The sequence below is a fragment of the Triturus cristatus genome, chromosome 3_1 (genome assembly GCF_964204655.1).
Source record: "Triturus cristatus chromosome 3_1, aTriCri1.1, whole genome shotgun sequence".
Taxonomy (NCBI): domain Eukaryota; kingdom Metazoa; phylum Chordata; class Amphibia; order Caudata; family Salamandridae; genus Triturus; species Triturus cristatus.
The window spans coordinates 714,232,525-714,256,993 of NC_140583.1; the positions used below are offsets into that span (position 1 = coordinate 714,232,525).

A 24,469-nucleotide genomic window follows, 5' to 3' on the forward strand; every position below is an offset into this window, starting at 1 on the left:
GATTATTCCACATGTCCCTGGAGCTCCTCAAAGCCTTCATGGATCCGTTCGGTGCCCCAGTTAGACTTCTTCAGCAGGTAGTCCCTAGCAAAGACTGACCCCTCAAGACCTGCAAGCAGCTCTTTACCGTTGCCAGATGTGCTTCAAAATGAATGCCAAAGACCACTTCTGTTTCAGCCGCACTGCAGGTAGTTAAGATCAATCTAGTGCCAGTTTTGGGTCCAAAGCTGAGTGTGGCTAGGTCTCAACTGATGTCATGCTATAAGAACACCAAAGCCCAGCCCTTAATATGAGAAGACTCCCCTTCATTACCCTTGCCTTAACACAAATATCACAGATGGCTATAGTCTATCTTTGGTGCTGATTAGAATTCTATACAGACTATTTACCATGTTCCCCAAAATGAAACAATCGGGAAGAAAGCGAACATTTTGCTCTCCCCTCACTACACTAAAGCTGGCTTCTTTTATACCTACTAAATGCTAGTGACCTTGACACCTACAGTGAGATGGAGTTGGGCTTGCCATTGGGTGCCCCTACTGAAGAGAAAGTGTGGTAGTAGTTTAGAGTCATAGGAGTGCTAGAGTTGTAATAGCCCTCTGTGTAGACTAAAACCAATTTGCTCACACATTTTGCAGCCTGTTTCTTCAACTTCTAAACCATTTCGGCCATGATGGAACCCTTGATGATGGCTTGGTCCAAGCTGTGTTCAGTCGCATATGTGAGTCTACCTATTACTAGTTGACATAGACCTGTACCAGTTGACCCAGCCTTTCTAATACAGCATAAACGCTGGAGAGTTTAGTGGTGCGAAAGTCTGCCAGTAAGGTAAACCCTAATGCTTTCCCTGCTGCTCTGTCAAATAGGGATGCTTATTTACCCACTTGGAAAGAGTCTTCTGTGTAAGTAAAGGCTCTGAGGTCAGCCAGTGCTGCTTATTTCTGTGGCAGGTCATGCATCCTGTCTGTGACATGGTGAGTGAGATCTTGCCTGCCTTATTCATAGTTTCAGAATTTGTTCACCTGGATGGTTTACGATGGACAGGATGCGGCCAAGTACATTTTATGGGATTGTTTGAACACCATGGTCTGTGTTAGCCGTGCTGTGGGTACCAGAGTTATAGTCTAGTACCATGCCTGGATAAGTGGCATAGGTTTTTCTGGAGCTTTGATAGGCATTACTAATGGATTTGCCATGTGATGACTTCAGGCTCTTTGGAGAGAAAGCAGACTCTGCCTTGGAACATTTAAAAGATAACTGTGTAATTACTCGCTCTCAAGGTTTCCTGCCCCGACCATTCAATGTTAGCAGCAGTAAAAGATGTTCAGAGACTTCTCTCTGGGCCTTGTCTATTTCCAGTGGCAATACGCTCAACCTCTTCTTCAGCCTGCTCACCCTTTTACGGCTCCAGAAGACAGAGTGGTTTGCTGAGGCTGTGGCAATCAGGAAGGACAGCCGTCTTCTTCGTTGCCTGCTGTTACAGCAGCCAAGAAGCTTTAATTCACCCTCCAGTGGTCATCTGTGGCTGAGGGGGTGCACAATCTACTTGTATCTGGTTGGCTGGTGCGCAATTGCCTTCGACTGGAGACAGAATGGTTACAGCTTCCCCTTTCGTTCCGTCCCTGTCCTTTTCCTTTATTTTATGCTCTGGTTTTGCTGTTTTGCTGGATCATACTGCTTTTATCACATCTAATGCAGGCACCGCTTCCCAGATGCAAAATAGAGAGATCTCCTGAGGTAGAGGAGATCATAGGATGCTACTGCAGGAGGTTCTGGTACCCAAGATGAATGGCGGAGTGCGACTGATCCTAGATCTCCAGTTTTTAAATACCTTCCTTTGAAAGGCAAAATTCAGATTGGTAACTCTGGCCCAGGTCGTTTCTGCTTCAGACCTGGGTGGTTGCATGATGTCCAGGGACATACATAACGCTTACTTTAATGTGCCATCCTGCAGTCACAAGAGTTTCCTCCTCTTAGTTGTGAGTTCCGAACACGTCCAGTATACTGTCCTGCAGTATGGCCTCACTCGGGCCCTCAGGTGTTCACAAAGGGGATGGCAATGGTCGTGGCTCAAGTTCGCAGGTCAGAAATTCACATATTCCTGTATCTAAACAACTGACTGTTAAAAACAGGCTTGTAACAGTTAATTGATGTTCACCTGCAGATGGCAGAGTTCTCTATCAACTGGCGAAGTGTCACTTTCATCTGATGTAGAGGATTGCCTATAAAGGGGCCATTCTAGACATGGTGGTTTTCAAAGTCTTTCTGCCCTGAGCGCTTCCAGGACATTCAAGATATGATCCCAATGTTATAGGCTTGTTCCTGGGTTCTGGCCCACGGCATTTGAGGTTTCTTGGTCTCCTGCATCCCACTGGTGCCTCATGCCTTCAGGCACATATGGGCTCAGAAGATGAACCTTCAGTAGGCTTTACTGGAGTGGGGGTTTGGGACTCTCAGACAACAGCCGTGCGTTGGACACAGATCCCCAAGATGGTTAATTGTTGATCTAGGATGACAGACTTGCAGCAGTCTATTCTCTCTACACCATCCAGAGCTCGTAGGGGTGATAGATGCATCATCTCAGGGCTGGGGAGTCCATCTGGATTAGGTTTGCCATCCGACTGTCCCTCAAGGCCTTCCTGGATTCCATGAGGGGCATTCAGGAGGAGCTGTGACTGTAGATTTGCTAGATCATCAGGCGAACGCCCTGACTTTCAACCATGTGGCATGCTTATTCAGTGCCCGGCCGATTGAGCTCAGCAGACATGAATACAAGCGGTATCTACACCTGGAAGTAGTTCAAGGCATCTTTACCCATGGACTGGGAGTGCCTTGGGTTTTTTCTCTACCAGAGAGAATGTTAATTGCTGCTCCTTGTCCGCCTAAGGGCTCTCTGGAAGACATGTCCCCATTTACATGCAATTCCAGTCTTCTTCACACTTTTGCACCTGTGCTGCTGCTTCCCAGAGTACTGAAGAAGGTCAAGAGGAGGCAGGTTCTGTTCCTGGCTTTGAGCATCTGGTACTGCGATCAGCTGAGTCTATACATCTGTCCTGTACTTCATATACCTCTTTTAGAGGACCTTCTGTTCCAGCAATAGGTCCCCCCCTCCGCCCCCAGCCTGATACAAGAACCATCGATTAAATCCACTTCAAACTTAGCTTTCTGTTGTGCTTCTATTTGTTTTGCCTTCGGTGTAGGCACTATTAAAGATCCTGCATTTGCCTTATCAGCTAGCCCATTATCTTCAAATCATCCGTTACAATGCATTTTTTATTGAAGGGCCCTTATTATGCTGCTGTTGGACCTTAACTTGTCCTTACATTTTTAATGTGCATACCTCTTGAAACCTTGCATATTTGTTCTTTGTTTTTATTCTGATTGCAGTGACCTTCACCCATCTAGTCAGTAAGGTACAAGTGTTGTCAGTATAACTTCCTCATACCATCTTCTTTCCTAACAACTTAGTACTTTGAACTCAAACATGCTTTCTTCTGAGCGTGAATCTTATCTGGATTCACATGCTGTGTATTATTCCGCCTGGATAGTTACGGAAGGAGCTCGTGAAGACTGAAGAGAAGAGTCGACGAAAATAACGAAAAGAATCTACATAACAGAAGAAGAAGTTCTTCGATGTACCGGTCTTCGAGTCTAGGGGTCGGGGCGTCGCGAAGAGGAAAATACAAAAATTCGACGTCATACGAAGAATGCGCATGCAGGGGGCTCGGAAAATGAAGACGAAGAAGAATACTTCTTCGAAGCCGAAGGGGATGAAGAGGACCAAACCTATGAGGGTCCGGCAACCTCGGAGCCTCAGGACCTACAGTGGCACGATCTCGATGCCAAATCACCAGAGGAAGTGGTGGATACATATCCATTAAGGTCTTCACCATCAGATGACATTGGGATGTACAACCAAGTCATAAAGAAAGCTGCTGATACTTATGGTGTGCATTTGGAGGAAGAAAAGCCCAAATCAAGTTTTCTACCCGAAACCTTGCTGCCTACACAGAGGAGTCAATTCCTTCCCATGCTGCCAAGTGTACTGGAGCAGGATAAGGAAGCCTTTGAAGAACCTGTCACATGCAAAGCAGTCACACCAAGAGGGGAGAAGAAGTACAAGCATTCCTCTAAGGATCCCATGTACATCAAGGGGTCGGTGCCAGCTGACTCAATCATTACTTCCACAGCTCTTAAGAGAGCTAGTGTCCCCACCAATGTTGGTCCACCACCAGACAAGGAGAGCAAAGGAATGGATCTCATGGGAAGAAATATGGAAAGAAGTGCAGCAATACAGTGGCGCATTGCAAATTCCAATGCATTGATCAACAGGCATGCATATCAACATTGGGAGGAGGTAGGAGAGCTACTAAAACACCTGTCTGACCAGTTCCAAAGAAGGACAAACCACTTAGTGGAAGAGGGAAAATACATGGCGAGCACATGTTTCAAATCAGCCCTAGATGCTGAAGAAACATCTAGCAGACAGATGGTGATCGGGGTCACTGAAAGAAGACAAGCCTGGCTACGAATCTCAGGTTTCAAGCCAGAGGTACAGAACAACATCCTAAACTCCCCGTTCAATGGTGAACAGCTTTTCGTACGTGTTGTGTACGAAAAGTTAAACCAATTGAAAAAAGACAACGAAACAGCAAAGTCTATGGGGGCACTACAATTCAGAGGAATGCGTAGAGGTACTCCCTCACGGAGACCAACAGGCAGGGGAAACCACCAACCTGCAACATCACACCAAACCTTTCAACAAGGTTATCAAGGAGTAAGCCAGGGACAGCAACAGGGTCAACAACAACAACATTGGCAATACCAGCATGGGAGGCAATCCTTTCGAGGGCACGCTCGAGGGAGAGGACAACTACAAGAGGGAAAACACAAACCACCTCTAAGTGACTTCACTCTAAAGGTTACGCACCCTCAGAGAATGCGCAGTGGGTGCTACAAGATACAAGCACAAAACAAAATCAGGGTCCTATAAACGAACAATTCCTCAAACATGTTGCACCAGCAGGAGACAGGTTAACATACTTCCCCCAAGAGTGGAAGGAAATCACATCAGACAAATGTATCTTAAACATAATACAGTACGGTTACTGCATAGAGCTTGCAAAACAGCCTCCAAACAGAGGACCAATCAACAAAGTGCATTCGGCAAAGGAACTATAACAATTGCTCGAAGAAGTACAAGAACTTCTAAACAAGGAGACTATAGATAAAGTACCACACAAGGGAAGGAACAAGGGCATTTACTCCACGTACTTCCTCATTCCAAAAGTAGACAGAACTTTACGCCCAATACTAGACCTAAGGTTCCTCAACAAATTCATAAAGACTCAAAAATTCAAGATGACAACTCTACAAGACGTAATACCTCAGATTCAAACAGGAGACTACATGGCAACTATAGACTTAAAGGATGCATACTTGCACATTCCCATGAACAGAATAATACAAAGGTCTATTAAGATTTGTGATCAACAGAACACACTACCAATTCAAGGTGCTAGCATTCGGACTGAAATCAGTGCCAAGAGTCTTCACAAAATGCCTAGCTGCTGTAGCTGCCCAACTAAGAAAGCAAGGAATTCATGTTTACCCATACCTGGACGACTGGCTAGTAAGAGCTAGCATCAACAATCTCTGCAAACAACATATACAGCAAGTCATACAGGTACTGGTACGACTCGGTTTCTCAAAACACTGGGGCAAATTGTCAACTGAACCAGAGCAAGTAAAGGTGTTCTTAGGGGCAGAAATCAACACAATACTAAGGAAGGTATTCCCAAGCAGGAAAACAACATTAGCACTACTGAAGGAGACACATCTATACCACAAGGGGCAAGCTCTGACAGTGAGAACTGTGGGGAACTACAAGGAATGATGGCTTCATGCATTCATCTAGTCCCAAACATTCGGCTACACATACAACCATTCCAGGAATGGCTTAAAGAACAGTGGTCACAAGCAATTGGTAGTTGAGAGGATCTAGTGGTTGTCACACAGGCAGTTCATCAAGAGACGGCATGGTGGAACAGGAAACACATAGCACAGGGGAAACTTTTCACACAACCAACTCCAAAAGTGACCATCACGACAGATGCTTCCCAGGTAGGATGGGGAGCACACATGAACAACCTCAAAGTAAGGGGTTTCTGGACACAACAGCCTGCGGTAAAACACATCAATTTCCTGGAGTTAAACATGTTGTTCCTAGCCTTAAAAGCCTTTCAGAAAGAACTTTAAGGGAAGAAGGTGATAATACTAACAGGAAACACGACCACCATGTTTTACATAAACAAACAAGGAGGGACACAGTCTTTAACACTCTCAACCCTAGCCCAAAAACTCTGGAGCTGGGCGATCCCAAGGAGAATAGACATACTAGCAATACATCTGCCAGGAAAGGACAATGTGGAAGCAGACAGGCTGAGCAGACAAACTTCAGCATCCCACTAGTGGGAATTGAATCAACCAGTGATACAAAAGATATTTAACAAATGGGAAGCCCCGCAAATTTACCTATTTGCAACTCCCCACAATGCGAAATGCCAACAGTTCGCATCCAGGCAGCCGTACAAACAGTCCCTAGGAAATGCGCTATGGATAGACTGGTCGCGGATATTTGCTTACGCTTTTCCCCCAATGCCACTACTGCACAGGGTGATCAACAAATGCAAGCTCAGCCACATGACATTAATACTCATTGCACCTCAGTGGGCCAGACAGACTTGGTACTCACAGTTAATGGAGATAATGCAAGGATCAAGACACAGGTTTCCAAAGAGAAAGGTCCTCTTAACAATGCAAAACGGAAAGGTACTACACCCAGAACCAGAGAGCCTAAGCCTGGCGGCATGGCTCCTGAGGACATAGAATTTGCACACCTCAAACTTCCAGAGAGCACAATGGCAGTGCTCCGAGAGGCAAGGAAACCTACAGCAAGAAAGTGTTACACAGCAAAATGGAAAAGATTCTCTCAATGGTGCCTTAAGGAAAAACTTTCAAAAAAGATCACTTGAGAATCAACTGTTCTAAAATACGTTTCGTATTTACTACAGAATAAACTAAGCTACACATCTATAAGAGTACACTTAGCAGCAATTGTAGCGTACACAAGAGGTGAAATGGGAAAAAGATTTTTCATATCCCATGTCGTAAAAAGATTTCTAGAAGGAGCAAAAAGAATAGTACCTCCAAAGAGAATGCCAGCACCTGCATGTAACCTCAATGTAGTGCTCTCAGATGATGAAAGCACCGTTTCGAACCACTCTACAAAGCAACGCTACAAATGCTCACATTAAAGACTGCATTTTTAGTTGCAATTACATCACCACGGAGAGTAAGTGAATTACAAGCGCTAACGCTGCAAGAGCCCTACTTCCAAATACATAATGACAGAATCGTCATGAGAACAGATCCACAATTTATTCCAAAGGTGGTATCAAGATTCCACATAAACCAAACAATACAAATACCAAGCTTCTTTCAAAAGCCAAAATCACAAGCAGAAAGAACATTGCACACTCTTGACGCCAGAAGGGCAGTCATGTATTACATGGAAAGAACCAAAGAATACAGAAAAATAAAACAATTCTTTGTATCATTTGCCAACAGTTTTTTCGGAAGACCAGTGACCAAAAATATAATTGCAAGATGGATTGCACAAGCCATGCAGTTGTGCCACAAACAGGCAGGACAAAATGCTAGGAGCCCCACAGGCACACTCAACAAGGAAAAAAGGAGCAATAGTCGCTTTTCTAGCAAATACTCCTATTCAAGACATTTGCCAAGCAGCAACATGGTCCTCAATTCACACGTTCACAAAGCATTACTGCGTGGACATTCAAATGAATAAAGAAGCATAAGTAGGACAAAAGGTCTTACAACATATATTCACTAACCAGCGCTCATCTTCAACCCAACCACCACAAGACTAGCAAACCGCTACAAAGTTTATGCACAGCATGTGAATCTTGAAAAGATTCACGCTGAAAAATGTATAGTTTCTTACCTGTCGGTGTAGTTTTGCAGCTTGAAGAGTTTTCTGGATTCACTAGCGAACCCACCCTCCTCCACCAGAAGTATGAGACAGGAGGAACTATATAAAGAAAAGGAACAATAAAAAAAAAAAAAGAATCCGAAGATGGCGACCAAAGATGGGAGCTTCCGGAGCAAGCACGCCGACATCACAGAGGTGGTATGTCGACGCCCACCACCAACAAAACAAAAAAAGAGAATAAATACTTCAATTCCGGACCCAACCACTAGATGGTGGAATAATGCACTGCATGTGAATCCAGAAAACTCTTCAAGCTGCAAAACTACACCGACAGGTAAGAAACTATACGTTCTCCTTACCATATCCTGCTAAAGAGGAAGAGTGGCTTCTCTTTGTGAACCGCAAGAGAGCCCTTAGCTTTTATTTCCACAGGACTGAGAATTTGCCTGTATGGCGAAAAGAAGAGCAGTTGAAGAACAGACCCTCTGTATCAAGACATGTTATTCCTTGGCCAACAAGAAACCTCCTAATTGCTTTCTGGCTCATCCCACCAGAGCCAAAGCTGCCATTACGCCTTTGGCTAAAGGTGTTCCATGCTGGACATCTTTGGGGCTGCTCTGTCTTTAAACATTCACCAATCACTATTGTATTCTTTTGTCCGTAAGAAGGGCCATTTTGCAGGGCTTTCTTGTGTAAAGTCCACTCCTCACACCCACAACCTTGACTGCGGACTGCATTGGTATCTAATCTGAAGGTGCAGAATCTGTAGTTAGAAGTATCCATCAGAAGAAAAAATGGCTTACCCTTGGCAGTGTTCTGTCTGGTGGATACTTTATCTAATAGCAGATTTCTCAATGATGGTGCCCTCATGCCTGTTCTGTGGAATGTGCTTCTAATAAGTCAAAAAGGTCCATTTTAGTTTAAGCATATTGGCCAGCTATCAATTTGTGAGTTGTTTACATTGGGTGTGTGGAAGTTGTAGTTGTAAAACTGATAACACACAAAAGGTAATGCAAGAATACTTGCAAATAGTCTTAACCACTGGCAGTCACTCTAGGTAGCATTCCAGCCCATCATTTATGACTACTGTGACACTCAGTTCAAAGGTCTGCCTCATGCAATCAGTACTGAACCTGCTACTCGTGAACATTTCAGTCCAACTGTTAGGCGAGGCCCCCTCCAGAAGGAAACAAAAGCAACCCCTGATAAGTTTCAGCCTTGTTCTTTTACTTGGTCAGTGAGGTATTGTTTGGATCCTGCACACATGGACCAAGGAGTTGATGTCAGGATATATCCTTTGTCACTTATGGCATTAGAGCAAACACACAAAAGGTGATGGGAGGAATGCTTGCAAATAGTCTGGCCCTCTGGCAGTCGATCTGTTTAGCATTCCAGCCCACCGTTTGCACCCACTGTGCCACACTTTACAAAGGCCTGGTTCATGGACATCAGTCCTGACACGACGACTCATGGGAACAGTGCATCCCAACCTGCAATGTGAGGCCTTTTAATGATTGTACACATGGGTGCCTCCTGTTTGCAGGCCCACGTTCTCATATGAAGAGACGAGACCGCTGCAGAGTCTGATGACACACCTACTGGCATGCAGGAGCTGATGCAGGAAAAGTTTCAGGGTTAATCTGTGCCATGGGGAAATTCAAAAGGTGAGAAATCTGTAGTTACATAGTGTTCACCAAAAAACGCATGACCAAAGTAAAGAATTTTTTCATCTGCTGTATTTACACAGTGACAATCTGGAGATCTGTTCATATATTTACTAGACATTACTTCTAAGATTCATGCTTAAAGACTGTTGCCCAAGTGGGACATGCCTTGGTGAGGAATCTTTTCTGAGGGATGTTTCTAACTGCAGATTCTGCACCTTTTGAATTTCCCCAGGCACCAAACTGGATCCAGAAACTTTTCAAGCAAATGTTCCCACATGCTAAGTAGCACAATTGCACTCCACAGCAGACTAGTCTCACCTCCGGTAGTGACTGTACAGAACTGTGCGTAGGCGCAACTGCACGCTGATGTCATTTTATTTTTTTATACTCTTCAACTGGATCCAGCACTCTGCTACCAAACTTTGTGCTTCTTCACCGAATTACAAAACTTTTTATTTCTTTTGGGTGATGGTGTGCTACGGATGTCTTCTTTGAAGATCGCGGGCTTCAAGCTGGGCCACTTGCAGAAACCAATTCTCTTAACTGGTGGGGACGAGTGAAGCAGCCCTTGAAATCATGCATGCCTACATTTTGTATGGGAAAGCATTCTTCTTCAGAATTCTTATTGCCTGCACTTGTATAATGCACATTAGTATGATACTGCGGCATCTTTCAGTATTCCGTGGTATGATGTTACAAACATTTTATTTGCAGATTTAGTTTTGTGGCAGTGCATGGTCAGTAGACCAAGTATGTAATTTTGGAGGGTTTTTTTGCAATGCGTTTTGAGGGTGGTTCCAATTTGCTTAAATATCTCTGTGGTTGGTGCTGGTGCTAATTGCCCAGAAAATGTATATGTGTTCCAGGTAGGTGATAGTACTATTGGATGCTGTAATAACCAGGTAATTGCACATTCAGGGTTTGATAAGTGTATTTTCAGAATTCTGTGTTAATGTGTGGTGTAGTAAGATGGTGTATGGTACATCTTGATGGGTATTGGTGTTATGAGCACGTTGAAACCCAACTATATCAATTCCTGTGCTATATGCTAAGTTCTGTCTAATGTATTTTCTTTGTTGTTATATTATTATTGGTTATTGGACGCACTGCTGTCATGTAATGCATATTATGGCTGTTTTGGATGTGTGTGCTATATTCGGTTTTAGGTGTACTGTTGTACTTGCCTGTGGAAATACACTGCCAGTCTTGACACTAAATGCATTCATTACATTAATATTTAGCTTTGTAAGTTAGTGAAAGTAAAGACATCCCTATTGGTAAAATCAATCTACTGTGCAAGAGATCCCCTAGACTCTTGATCTCTCTGGTGCTGTGATAAGAGGATGAGCACAAGGTCAAATTGAAGGAGGAAACAAAAGATAAACCAAAATCCAGAAAGGCACACAACACTTTCTACCTTCAAAAGATTTGGTTGTAAACACCATTGCTGCCTTGCATGGTTCCTGATAGAAGTATGCTTATACTCAATATCCATGCATACAACTTGGAGTGCTCTATTGAAGCCCCATACTACATCAAATATTTTCCACCTACTCCACCACACCCACACTCAAACATACATACATGCATATATTAGCCTACATTGACATGGACTACGTAAGAAAGAAATATATATATTGCAAGTCCTCACTAGTAGAAGTGTGCTATGAAATTGTCAATAAAAATCTCTGCTTCAAACAAAACAACAATTAAGTTATAGTAATGTTTATTTAATTTGGATTTTATGTGCGAGTGATTTCAAAGCTATGCTGTTTTTGATTTTGTAATTGTTTCATGTGCATCTTAGCGTATGGGGGCAGGGGGTATAAGATGCACGTGTATGGACCCAGGAAATGTACCAAAGCAGAATCGGTATTAAATTATCTTTTATATGAATGCAGGGGCTTTTGTCTCTGTACTCTTATAATCATATAAACTGAGGATAAATGTAAGGAAGGTCTGAAATGGTGCACAGCTGGTAATGCTGGTAAGGCTTTGGTTTCTTGCCTTTTATTCTGATATACTTGAATGTAGTTTGCAAATGGTTATGCTGTCAGAAAAAGGCTAATGGGTTGGGCTTTCATTAGCTTTGTACATTATTACGTGAGTAAACGTGGTGTGAAGTTGTAGCACAATAACACTAGATAACATAATTAACTTCCACTTCTACCACATTTGCCCTCAAAATGGATGAGGTGTAAAGATAGTTAGGCTGTAACCTTAGTGTGTTCCATTACACTTCCCCCTATATAACAACATAATCCTTTGTATCAGTGATGTTTTCCATGTGGAAAGCTCTGAAAACGTTCTTTGATTTATTAGTTGCTTTAATTGTGTTTGTTTGTACACTTTCACTGTGTTGTTTTGTAGGATGCAGAAGACTGCCTTATTTCAGAATCTTGTCAGCATTAGAAAAGAATGCAATGTTTCACAGAAAGTGTAATGTTTATATATAATCATGCGGTGATATTTGCCTAAAATTATTGTTTTTGTGTATGTTTCAGCATCAAACAGAAAAGCTTCAAATGCAATAAAGAGCAATAGCAGGAGTAGAACATTAAGAAGACAATCTCTTTCAAGTATTCCAGTTTCCTCTAACTCTACCTCATCTAAACTAACTCGTACACACAATTCCAGGTTACCAAAGAGACAGAAAAAGCCTGTAAAACCTTTACTCTCAAAAATAAAATTAAGAAATCAGTGTAAAAGGACAGACCAGCGGCTTTCCTCCAAAAAGCTTGAAATGAGAAATGTGGTTCTTAAGCAGCCTAAAGTAGTGTTGTACAAAAACTTAACAATTAAAAGAAACAAAAAGGAGGGACCAGTGAATAGGGCTGAATCAAGTGGGTGCCTAACGAGACATGCAGCAAAAGAATATAAACTGAGCTCTGAGCAAAGTGCTCATGAACTTGGTCAGACATCAGCATATGTGACTCGAAGATCCTTGAGAACTAGAATGAACTCAGAGACCTCTGACATTAAGCTTGAACAAAATGTGTCAGACAGTCCTAAAAATGGTTGTGTGAAGGGAATTCAGGCTAACAGCTTTGAGCAGCAGCCTCATTTTATGCTAAAAAGTGAACCCATTACTGAACCCTCGAAGACTGAGGAAGCCATTGATAAGAAAAATGATACATTAACTTGTAAAAAGAAGTCTAGACGAGGAAAAACTTCAAAGCCAGCAGAAAATTTACGAGGATTTGATCCTATTCTTGATTCATCTGTGAAAGAAGAAAGAGTGCCAGATTCAGTAAATTCCCATTTGGAACCTGGCGAGGTAAGTGAAATGACTGGTTTTACTGCAGATTTCCAAGGCTACAGTGCATCATCAGGGGGTTGCTCTGTCATTGCAACTGACATACCTAAATCAAAACGCCACTTCAGAACTGGAAAAAGTAAAAAGAAAAGGCGAATCACAAGATATGATGCACAACTTATTCTTGAAGACAGCACAGGTATTCCTAAACTGACTCTTCGAAGGCGCCATGATAGCAACAGCAGCAAGACAAATGACCAAGAAAATGATGGAATTAATTCCTCAAAGATCAGCATTAAATTAAGTAAAGACCATGAAAGTGATAATAACTTGTATGTTGCAAAACTAAATAATGGTTTTAACTCAGGATCTGGAACCAGTTCTACAAAATTAAAGATTCAACTCAAAAGAGAAGAGGAAAACTGTGGAAGTTTCTCTGATGAGATTCATGAAAATGGAGTGTGCTGTAGTGATACTCTTTCTCTGTTGGAATCAACTATGGAAGTAGATGACTATGAGCAATATGAAGACGATAGTACAGGTGAGTCATCTTCTGAAGAAGAAGACAATGAGGAGGAAGAAGATGATAGCTATGATGATGAGTTTGAAGATGATTTCATTCCTCTTCCTCCAGCTAAGCGTTTGAGACTTATTGTCGGCAAAGACTCTATTGACATTGATATCTCTTCTAGACGAAGAGAAGATCAGTCATTGAGGCTGAATGCATAAACCATCAGTCTTAATGTAATTACAGTACCCATTTTTACAACACAAAATTCCATTCAGTTATTCCTAAATTTAATACCTTGTGTAAATTGTATTGACAGCACTTCTGTATTGTTCATTAACAAGATGATATTGTAGAAAGTGTACAGCAAATTGACTCTTCGTAAGTCTGATTTGTGCAGATTTTTATTGTACTTTTTAAACCGCCTTCTTATGTGCAATTCTGAGTTTGACAAAAAGAGGTAATCAAGCCCATCTGTGTAAAATAAAACAAATGTACAGAGATATTAGATATTTCATGCAGGACAATGAAATTACAATTATGTGACCAGCTAATTGTTTTTAACACATAAACAGCATTAATGTGTTCTTTAATACCCAATGACATAATTCCAACACAAAAAATCATAGTAGCAGCATTTATCAATTTTTATAATATATGTTCGTATCACCAGCAATGAAGTTACAGCTTTTGAATTTATTTGCTAGATGTTAGCCCACTGCCCTCGCTCTCTCTTTGCTCTGCATTTGTTGGTTTTACACTGTATGCTGTCCCAGATGTACTGTTTGTGGCCTTTGTTTGTAGCTACTCGTTGGTTAAAAGTCAGATTTCTTATTTTCTTTTTTTCTTTTTATATAAACTGAAAAGGGGGTGAAAGATTGCCTACTTTTTAGTACATTATATGTACAAAGGTAGCATTATGCAGAATAAACGTTTGGATATGGTGTATTTATTGCTTGTTATATAAATTAAAAACACCTTGTATTTAAATACTTTTCAATACTTTTTAGAGAAATTGTTCTTTTCAAGAATGATTGGTGCTTATTTTTTCACTAAATGCTGTGAAACAAAATGTGACAACAGAGGCGAGTTTTGTCTACTGACTTGCAACTGTCCTAAATTTTGGTTCATCTGAATATTTCTTTTGCACTTGTAAAATGCTACAAAGGACCTTAAATGAATTCACTTATGATAGTTCTATTAAAAATGTGGAGTTCACAGCTTTTGTTCTGTGGTAACCTTAAAATATGTTTTACTTTGCAATCCCTTGTACAGGATGGAATACAATGTATATTTTGTAAATATTTGTGTGTTGTGCAGAAAATTCTTTTGTCATAAATATTGAGCTAACGTATCTGAAGGGTTTTTAAGTTAATAAAAAATACACTCAAGCCAATAAAATAGGATATTGTAAAACCTAGTTTTTAACAATAATCGTTGGCATTTATTTGCTTGTCTGGTTTGTGTTTCACAAATTAAATTCTTATTAAAAGATGTTTTAAACCCAATAACTTAAAAAGAGTTTATTAACAATTAAAGAGGAAATTGCAGCAGAAGATTAAGGTACATTATGATCCATTGATGGTTCTCTTTAAGAGCAGAGGACCTTGGGATTTATTAACATGTAGCATTGTAATACATAAATGATACTCAGAAAATGTTACAAGCTGAGTAAAACCGGCTGAAGCATTCACTCATTATGTACAATAATATATTACAGGCAAGAGTCACTTTCTGATTTTCTCCTAGTTATGAACTGTGTCACACCAGAATAATCCTTGCTTTTGCTCTAACTAGACAAAACCAAAATTGCAAAATGTCTTCTCTGTTTTCTTTCTGTGACTCTACTTTTAGAACAAGTGGTCATTATGTGGAGTTTTCACCTTTGACAACTTCATTTAGATTATAAAGGAAACTTAAGAATCATAGCTATTACGTGTGTTTTTGACTCGTATTGTAGAACCCTAATGATTTACTTTTTGATTTGAGTGGAGAGGTTGGAATATCTGAACATTTTTACATATCATTTATGCTGAATTTTCATTCTATGAGATTTAAACTCTTCATGCTATAGGAAAAAGACAAGTTAGTCCAGGTTAATTGTGCAGTATTCGTGCAGACCTGGGAATCTGCCTAAACACGAGGCAAAGGGTGGGCTTATCCCAGGCTGTGCTAACTCAAGCAATGGTCTCTGAATTGTCCCTAGAACCATTTAAATTCATGATAAATAAGCCCATGAATATTGCATTGAAGCAGTGTACTTCCCTGCCACTCTTCAGAGATGATGGCCTGTAGTCAGTCATCATCATAAAATACCTTATTCGATCCATTGTTGGCCATAAAAGCCACAAAAGGTACATGCATATATCACATTAAAATACATAAATATAAAAAATCAAGAATTAACTTGATCTTCATAAGAACACAACATCTGTCACAAGGAATATTCCACATAAAAAGTGCAATAGTGCTAAAGTGCATGGATTATAGTTTAACCAATGATAGCCCGATCCAGGCACTTTCTCAATTTAATTGAACGCTCAATATAACTTAACTTGTCACACAAATGTATACCATGAGCAATGACTGTATATAACACAGCTTGTTTACAGTGCCTAATATTCGCCTCCTTCATAATTGGCAACAAAACAACTTTACTAATACAGGAATAAAATGTACAAAAGAACATACGTGGTCTGTAAGAAGCTTTGATCATACAGACAGGTACTTAGGTGACCAGAGTGCGCGACGGGCTCAGGGAAGGCAACAAAAACATGTATTGTGTTCAGCCTTCTAAGAAGTTAACAAATATCTGTGATAACATTTTGTTACTCACATGTACGGCTCCATACCAAACACACTTTTGTTGTGTCTATGATATGAGACAGTGTATTTGGAGCCCCCAATATAATCCCTATAATTTCTTCATATCATTACAAAACAGGTTTTTAAAATCTGTCTAAAAGATGATGAAAAGGTCTCAGGTTTGCTAAATAATTCAGGTAGATTTAATCTGTTGCTGGTCTGTTTAATATAAGCGACCCATGGGATCTTCTTAACATTGTAGAGCTTTAAGCAATCTGTAAGTAACTTTCAACTAAAAGTGTCTCCCTTAACCTAAATTGGCAGTGAATGTAGAAATGGTCACAGTCCAATATAATCAGCGACATAGTCTAGTTCGCAGTGACATATATGTGGACGTGCCTCATGGGGCTGCCGAGAGCCGCCTCAGGAAGCTATTTTCTTTCTATGGAGGTGAAATTTCAAATTCTCCACACCCCTGCTCCATTCAGAGCAATTGGTAGACGTTTTGCCTCGTAGACCTTGAACATTTCTTTAAGATGCTTCGCACCAAATTTTGAGGCACATTATAAAAGCGCTTCAGTGCTACTCTCGAGCTTTCGTGTCACAACTTTCTCTAGCTGCTTACATTTGTGGTCAAATAAAACCCCTAAATATGGGAATGTTGTTAAGGGCTGAATTTTAGAATCATTTGCCCTATATGATCCATTCTCCTTTTTCTTTGGGCCATAGGCCATAACATGGGTCTTTCATTGGTTAACCTACAGTTTCAAATCATTCTAAACCGCGTGAAATGGTTTAACAATTTTTGCAGTCCATTAAGGGTTCTGGCGATAATGACCTTGAAGGTCATTGACACACAGCATAAACAAGAAAGATGCCAATATGCAACCCTTCTGAACACCCCTATGTATGTTAAACAAACTTATTGTCTCCCCATTTATTCCATAACTCACACTTGCCATTCCCTCTGCTTGGAGCTTCCTGAGAAAGCACACAATATTAGACTCCAAACCAAACACTATCATAATGTCCCACAATCTTGAGCGATCGAACATTTCAAGTTTGAGCTAATGTCAATTAATGCTAAATAAATACTCCTCTCCTTAGCTATTACATATTTATTGAGAACAAGGTATAAGTTTAGACATTGTTCTACAGTGCAGAGACCAGGCATCTTATGCCCACAATTCATAACGCTTGGGTAGAATTCTCCCCGTAATTTTTGCAGTTGAATTATTAAGAGACATAGGCTTGTAATGATTTGGGTCACCTTTACTTCCCTCTATGAAAATGGGGACAATCATAGCCTGAGACCATGATTTTGGTGGACTCATCTCACTGCAATCATTTAAAACATTGGTCAAAAGTGGTGCCCAGTGAGTTGTTTTTTCCTTAAATAAGTCTACAAGGACTCCATTAGGCCCCGAGGATTTATCCTTGGGCATTTGTTTAATGCAGTCGCAGCCTCTTGTAATTCAACCCTGAGCCCATGTCTTTATCACTGGCCAAGTCATCTGAATCAACGTGTATGGGCACACTATAAACCTTGGTGAAATGATCTAGCCACATATCTGACAGAATTACAGCATCCATGCTCAAGTCTGGAGCTCACTAAAATCCAAATATTCGCTGCCTTCCAGAATACTCAGAAATCTTTCATTGTGCTAGCGGCAAGTAGTGAATCATACACCTCATTTCTAATTTCATTTTTCCTGCTATCGATCGCTTTCATCTAGGCTGTCCGACAATCGCTGACTTGTTTCCTGTTTTTTGGTGCAATTTGTAGGGCCTTTATATGGTTTTTGTGACATTTGGAGCAGTTGGAGTCAAACCACCTATGCGCTGTAGTCTTACTACTTCGTATAGGGACAAGCTGCAGCTCCTTAGCAGATTCATATACTTCATCATATATCCTGATAATATCAGTAGCTGGGGCATCCTCATCTAGACAGGTGAGAAACTCAGCATTATTTTGCAAGATAATACTATGTAATAGTCTAGACATGTCCACGAGCTCCCATTGCTGCAGGACCCCCTTGTCTCTTATTGCAACTATCGGCTTAGCACCTTGTTTCTACTGTATGGTGGGAGTACCGGTGCCCTAAGAAATAGGAACCAAGTTTTGATTGCTAAATACATTTTCTATCACGTAATATTCATAAAAAAGTATGAAATCAGTTAAGACTATTATGATCCCTCCCCACATAAGTAAAGTCAAAACTGGTGTTACTGTAAATGGATGAAGGGCAAAATGTAAGCAATATTTTTGGACTAATTAAATGCCTCCCCATATGAAGTGGCACTTTGATTCATTATTCTACACATAATATTGCCTGAAATGCTACAGTTAGTCATACCATCTTAATTCGACAAAAATAGCTATAAAAGTGCATAAGCAAAAATACACAAATAAATAAAATAATGAAAAGAAGAAATTATTAAAAAATAAATGAATATAGTATTTAAAAACAGTAAAACACTCAGGACTCTCTTTCTGTTATATAACTACAATAAAAGCCTACATGCTCCTTACCTCTTCCCCATACTCAATGACCATCTTATGTAACTAATCACCACGTAACATACTCAGGTGCAAATTAACTGTTATAAAAAGGCAATAGCTTGTTTATATTGTCTAATATTTGCTTCACGTATAAGAAAGAGGAGCTAGAAAACTTATCCTGTGGGGTATGTACAAAATGCAAAACAGCATACATCAGACTGTGCTTTTGCTTCAAAACCTTATTACAAGGACACCTTGGGAAATTTAAAACCAAGGATCCCTGTGTTGGAAATGCCAACAAAAAGTGGACGGTGTTAAATGGTAATCTAGTGATGCGGAATCAGTGCAGAATGGTATTTCAATAAAGCTCAGGAGCAGAAAGCAAATTTGGTAGCCAACAAAGACTGCCAAGCTGAAGTCTCTTGTCTCCTCCATACTATTCTTGTGGCAAAAGTTAAGAAACAAGCTTCTAACTTGGGTCCAGATGTATCAAACAGTTTTACCCATTCTGTGTCTATGGGAAAATGTGTTCCTACATCTGGCTCTTGGTCTTTTGAGTTATTTACAATACACTCTGACTTGGAGTACATCTCTGGGACTCCAAGTGTATGTGAATGTTTGTTTGATGTACGCCAGCCACGCGGTGGCAGACACATTATCCAGAGCTAAACAGTCAAGGATTATTGATCTTGTAAGTTTTGCTTCAGGATTCCTCTACACCCTAAGCCATAAATGTAGGGAGCTTAATTTAATAAACTTGTCCATATAGCCCAGTCCAACCTCATAATGACACATAAAGATCGGCAATTGTGAAACGGCCAACAACCTACGTAATTAGTGGTTTTCCACCTTCTGTAGCTGTTTAACATTTGAATACCCCAAACCCTAGCACCATGGGTTCCTATTGCAACATATTTACTCTTACAGTAATGGACCAGCTCCCTCACTGGTTAATGGCCCAGTCTTGATGCGAATCAACAGGGTCAACGTATCTTTGAAATTTGAGTACCCTTAAATTGAGTAACCATTCCAGTTGATAGCTGCTTCAAAAGGGATACCCAGATGTAAAGCTTTACACTTTTGCCACCTCTATACCAGCAATGTGGGACTTCATGGATTTGGTATTTTTAGGCCTGAATTTCTCTAGCTCTGTTCTTGCAATTAAAACTGTCTCATCAACGTATAGGACTACTGGGACTGAGCAGTTGCCAGCTGAGGTATATCTTTCCCCGCTGAAAACAGGTAATTTTCTAGACCTTTTATGTAAATTGGAAATAAGAAGGAGATCATGACACAACCCTTACAAACCCCCTAGGGTGGAGTTAATTTGGGAGAGAGTTCGCCATTTGTATCAAAACATATCTTGGATGATGTATGCCAATGTAATTGTTGGTGCAGGTCTGTCAAAGATTTTTCGATGCCCGGTCCCTCCATTATGTCCCACAGTTTATAGTGATGCACAGTGTCACACGCACAGGAGAGGTCCATATAGGCCATGTGATCAGCCCCCTCCTGTCCTTGACATATTTCTCAGTTGTAAGATGTATATTAAAGCATTGCTCCACCGTACCCACCCCATGTGAAAGCTATACTGCACTTTATTCTCCTTGGCCCATAAGTCAAGTCTTGTTAGCAAGATGGTCCAGAATAATATGTGTTTGAGGCATGTGTGTCTGTAGATACACAAGCTCTGCATATTCCTACCATCTAGTGTTGAGTCCAGAGTTGTTTTTCTTTGAAGAAGTCTTTCGATTCACGAGGTGGTGACTCCTCCTCTTGGTGATAATGAGAATGGGTATCGACTCCATTGTTAGATTGTTTTCTTTCCACTGTATGGTTTGGACTTGTGCTTCAGTTCGACACCGTCACTGTGCTCTTTTCAGTTCACACAGTACCTTCCCTACATCGGAATTGTACTACGAATATGTTCCTCTTCTTTCCTCTGCGGGTTGACGTTTAAATACTTTGATCGAGCCGGGTTCGTATCGACAACAGTCCTGCCTGGGCCTTGCCTATCGGGGCCTACTCTCATCTCTGTCACGTCTCTCCACCGTGCCTCCACGTGATGGAACGAACACCTTTTCACTATTGTACTCGCTGCCACAAAAAATACCCTTGGACCAATCTACATCAGGTCTGTAATTTGTGTCTGTCGTAACGAGACAGACTGCGATACCTACTGCTCCTTCTGCTTCAAGAAGACTCTTTTTGACCGTCGCCTCAAGATGTTGCGAAGGAGCATAGAAGATACACCAGACCTTTTCGGTCCCGGCATTGTCGAGGGGAAACAACATCTACAGTCATTGGCTGCAGATGAAGAGGTTTTCTCCCTTGAAGGTAGCTCCGACCTTGAGATTGAGGACCTTCTACCTACTAAGCAGTCTGTGAGTATGACACTGCTCCACAATATCCCGAGCAGCCTTATGCTAAGTAGCACAAAGCCCTTCTGAAAAATCTGAGACAGTCTTTAGGACCGCCACTACCTTCGGGCCTAGGTTGGCACCGAGCAACTGCTTCAGGTGCCCCACCAAGCACCAAAGAAGCAATCCAGGACGAGCACTTTGGCTCCGACTAACCCGGCATCCAGTCGACCCTCGGCATCAACTTCATTCGTCTCTGCACCAAGCGTACTATTGGACCTGAAACAAAAGACAACTTAGGAACCAAAGACTTCAGTGTCAACCTCTAAATCCAACACCAGTCGACCCCATCTCCATAAGCTTCAGAACAGCTCAATTTAAGGCAAATACAGCTGGTCATCCACCCTCACATGGACGGCATCCTTGCCCGCCCTTCAGGACCTGCTGCTCCATTCTCTAAGCAGCAGGCATCCTTCCAGGAAGCTTTGGATGATCCAGTTACTGCAAAAACTCCGCAAGAAGGCAGATAAGGCTACTAGCCCCTTACCTCTTGCACAACCCTCACTGTCATATAGTTTCTACCCTACGGTAGGAACTGCGCATTTGTGGGCAGCATAACCATTGGGATGGTGCCATACTGAATCCATGCACCTCCTCAGGATATATTGTCCTACAGGCCAGCTAGCTCTCAGTGCTACCATAAGTACCTCCCCAACCCAGACAGGTTGCAAATGGTTCTGGCAACCATTGAACATGACAATCCTGATCCCCCATGAATCGTGATAACATATCTAGAACCCTTTTGCTTAGTCACTCGTGCTCTCTTTCTCTCAGAGAAATATATAAGCAGTACACAGTGGGACGTTTTCAATATTTATGGAACAAACGTGATTCTTGTATAAAATATGTGATGCAATGATCAGTAGACAGAAGCAGATGAAAGTTATTAGAAGTATTAGCAAAGTGAACAGAATGAAAAGTTCCAACATTGTGCTAAGCAATGTATATATGCAAGCATATAAAACAATATGGAAATCTGGTGTACTCCTACTATGGGGCCGTTTCCGATCCGGGTCAGAAGAGCATCGAACGAGATCCGGCCGGAAAAACTATGAGCCGTACAAGTGTTGTCCGGCCGACTCGTACAGCTGTACGAGCGAGCCAGTACGATGCGAGCTACATGAAATTCACCGACCGAGTCGTTTCCGGGTCCGAACCGCTCCATACGTCTCGGTCGTAAGCTAACCGTGGCGTGCAATGGATGCGATTCACGACCAAGCCAGTACAATGCACGCGTCGGACAGCCTGTGCGAGCCGGAGTGTCCGGCTCGCAAAAGCTCCCGGAGTCAGACTTCGGGGGTCTGCGTCAGACCCCCCCAACACCTGCAGCCGTACGACTCGCACACAGGGGGAAACCTATGGGTCTCCCCAACACCGGCATGTATGGTGCGGATGGCACTGACGCGTACCCACTGTAGGGGGTGCACTTTTTTGAGACGTACCCATTCAGTCAATGGGAGCCCATGCACGCATCGTATGACCGGCTCCTATTGACTCCTATGGTAGTCTGACCGAACCGAGTCTGGCAGCATACGGCCGCATCGAACTCGCTCGGTCGAACTGCAGGCCTCCGGCTCGGTCGGAAAACACTCCGGATCCGACTCGGTCAGAGTGATTTCCGACCCGGATCGAAATCGGCTCCTATGTGTCCCCTAACCTAAGTGTCTAGGGCGTGTGTATGTGTTCTGCCAAGAATCCCCATACTGGATAATCCAACCCCTGTTACCTGAAGGAAAAGATTGTAGGTCCCGTCTGGACACCACTCTTAGAGAGATCAGCAGGCTGCTGGACCGAAGCATCAGTATGTAGAGAACTTGCTGATGACAGCAAAGCGCTCCTCTGATAACACCTGGAAGCAGATGTTTATAAAAAAAAAAAAGCATCCTTGCCTTGGACCGAGAGCTTGACCAGGCTGCCATTGTTTGTGTTATAGATAGCTAAGTCGCCATATGTACAACAACAAGTACATTTGCACAATCGTATTTAGAAACCTAGTACATGGTGTGAAGGTAGCATGATAGTGTTCTTGCAAAGTTGATTCTGTAAGCAAGTATATTTTCCAAGAAACTAAACCTGACTGTCACAAATACAAATGTGTGTCAGAAGCCATTGTGTGAAAGTGAAAGTAACTTTAGGAAAGATCCATGTAAATGTAAAGTGGCAGGGATTCCCTCCAGACCGAACTGGGACGGTTGTATGATGGAACAACGACCACTTGAACAACTGCAGTCTAAACAACTACTCCTTAACCATTACTTAGTCGAAACCACTACATTTTCAACAACAACAATTGTCTACAACTACTATACCTTAACCACGATTGCCTTTACCCTGTTAATGTATCTATTCTACAGGTAAGTATAAACCTATATATATATACACATATATATATATAATGGGTTTGTATGTACCTGTAAGATACTTAAATTTCGTGGTGAAGGCATGCATGCTAAAGACATATACATTTTTAAAATTAATATTGGTAAATATTAACTCTGCACAAAAGGAAACACCCACGTGGCTAGCACTCCCAGGCAGATAGGATAAAGTGCTAGCCACGTGGGTGTTTCCTTTTTTGCATAAATATGTGGCTTTAACCCGGCCACGGCGAGCACCGCTGCTGGACCTTTGCGGATCCGCCCCTGACCACATGGCAGGATTGCGGAACGGGTGACCTGTAGGTTACCCTGCAGACGGAGAACAGTGGGGAACTGTGGCGCCATTTTACCCCTTTTAACAACTTTGCAAGATAAGGTACTTTGCGGCAAACATCCCACTTGGGAGTTATCTTTCTAGACTACTGGTTCCATGATGCAATGGGGCTCACTTGAACCAATTTCCTGTTTAATTAAACTAAAAAATGGACTAACTTCCTGTTTAATTAAAATAAAGGGTGGACTAAAATGGAACCGTAGTTGTTTGCTGCATTTGTTTCCTGGGATCCACGATGAAGGGATGTCTTTCCCGAAACTCGTCGGATCAATGCTTTGAAGGGGGCGCGCATTGATCTCCACTGACCTGGCAGGGTCCTTTATCCTATCTGCCTGGGAGTGCTAGCCATGTGGGTGTTTCCTTTTTTGCATAAATATTAACTCTATATACATACATATAAATATAAATGCATATACTGTTAGTGTTATAAAATCCCTTTCCACCCAAAAACCTACACCCACCCAAACCTTAAAAAAATTCCCTTTCTACCCAAAAACCTATACCCACTCTAAACCCTATGAATTCCCTTTCCACCCAAAAACCCACACTCACCCTAAACCCTAAAAATACCCTTGCAATCCCCA

The 24,469-nt window shown here is 41.7% G+C and overlaps 1 protein-coding gene across 4 annotated transcripts in view; it reads left to right on the forward strand.

Moving 5' to 3' along the window:
• KMT5B (lysine methyltransferase 5B) overlaps nucleotides 1–14,879 on the forward strand; it is a 278,446-nt gene extending 263,567 nt beyond the window's left edge. For all 4 annotated transcript variants that reach the window (XM_085644799.1, XM_085644797.1, XM_085644800.1 and 1 more), the window contains one exon: nucleotides 12,186–14,879. In XM_085644799.1, coding sequence (XP_085500925.1) covers nucleotides 12,186–13,666 — 1,481 coding nt within the window. In that variant the 3' untranslated portion in view covers nucleotides 13,667–14,879. The remainder of the gene's footprint in view (nucleotides 1–12,185) is intronic.
• The last annotated feature ends 9,590 nt before the right edge of the window (nucleotides 14,880–24,469 follow it).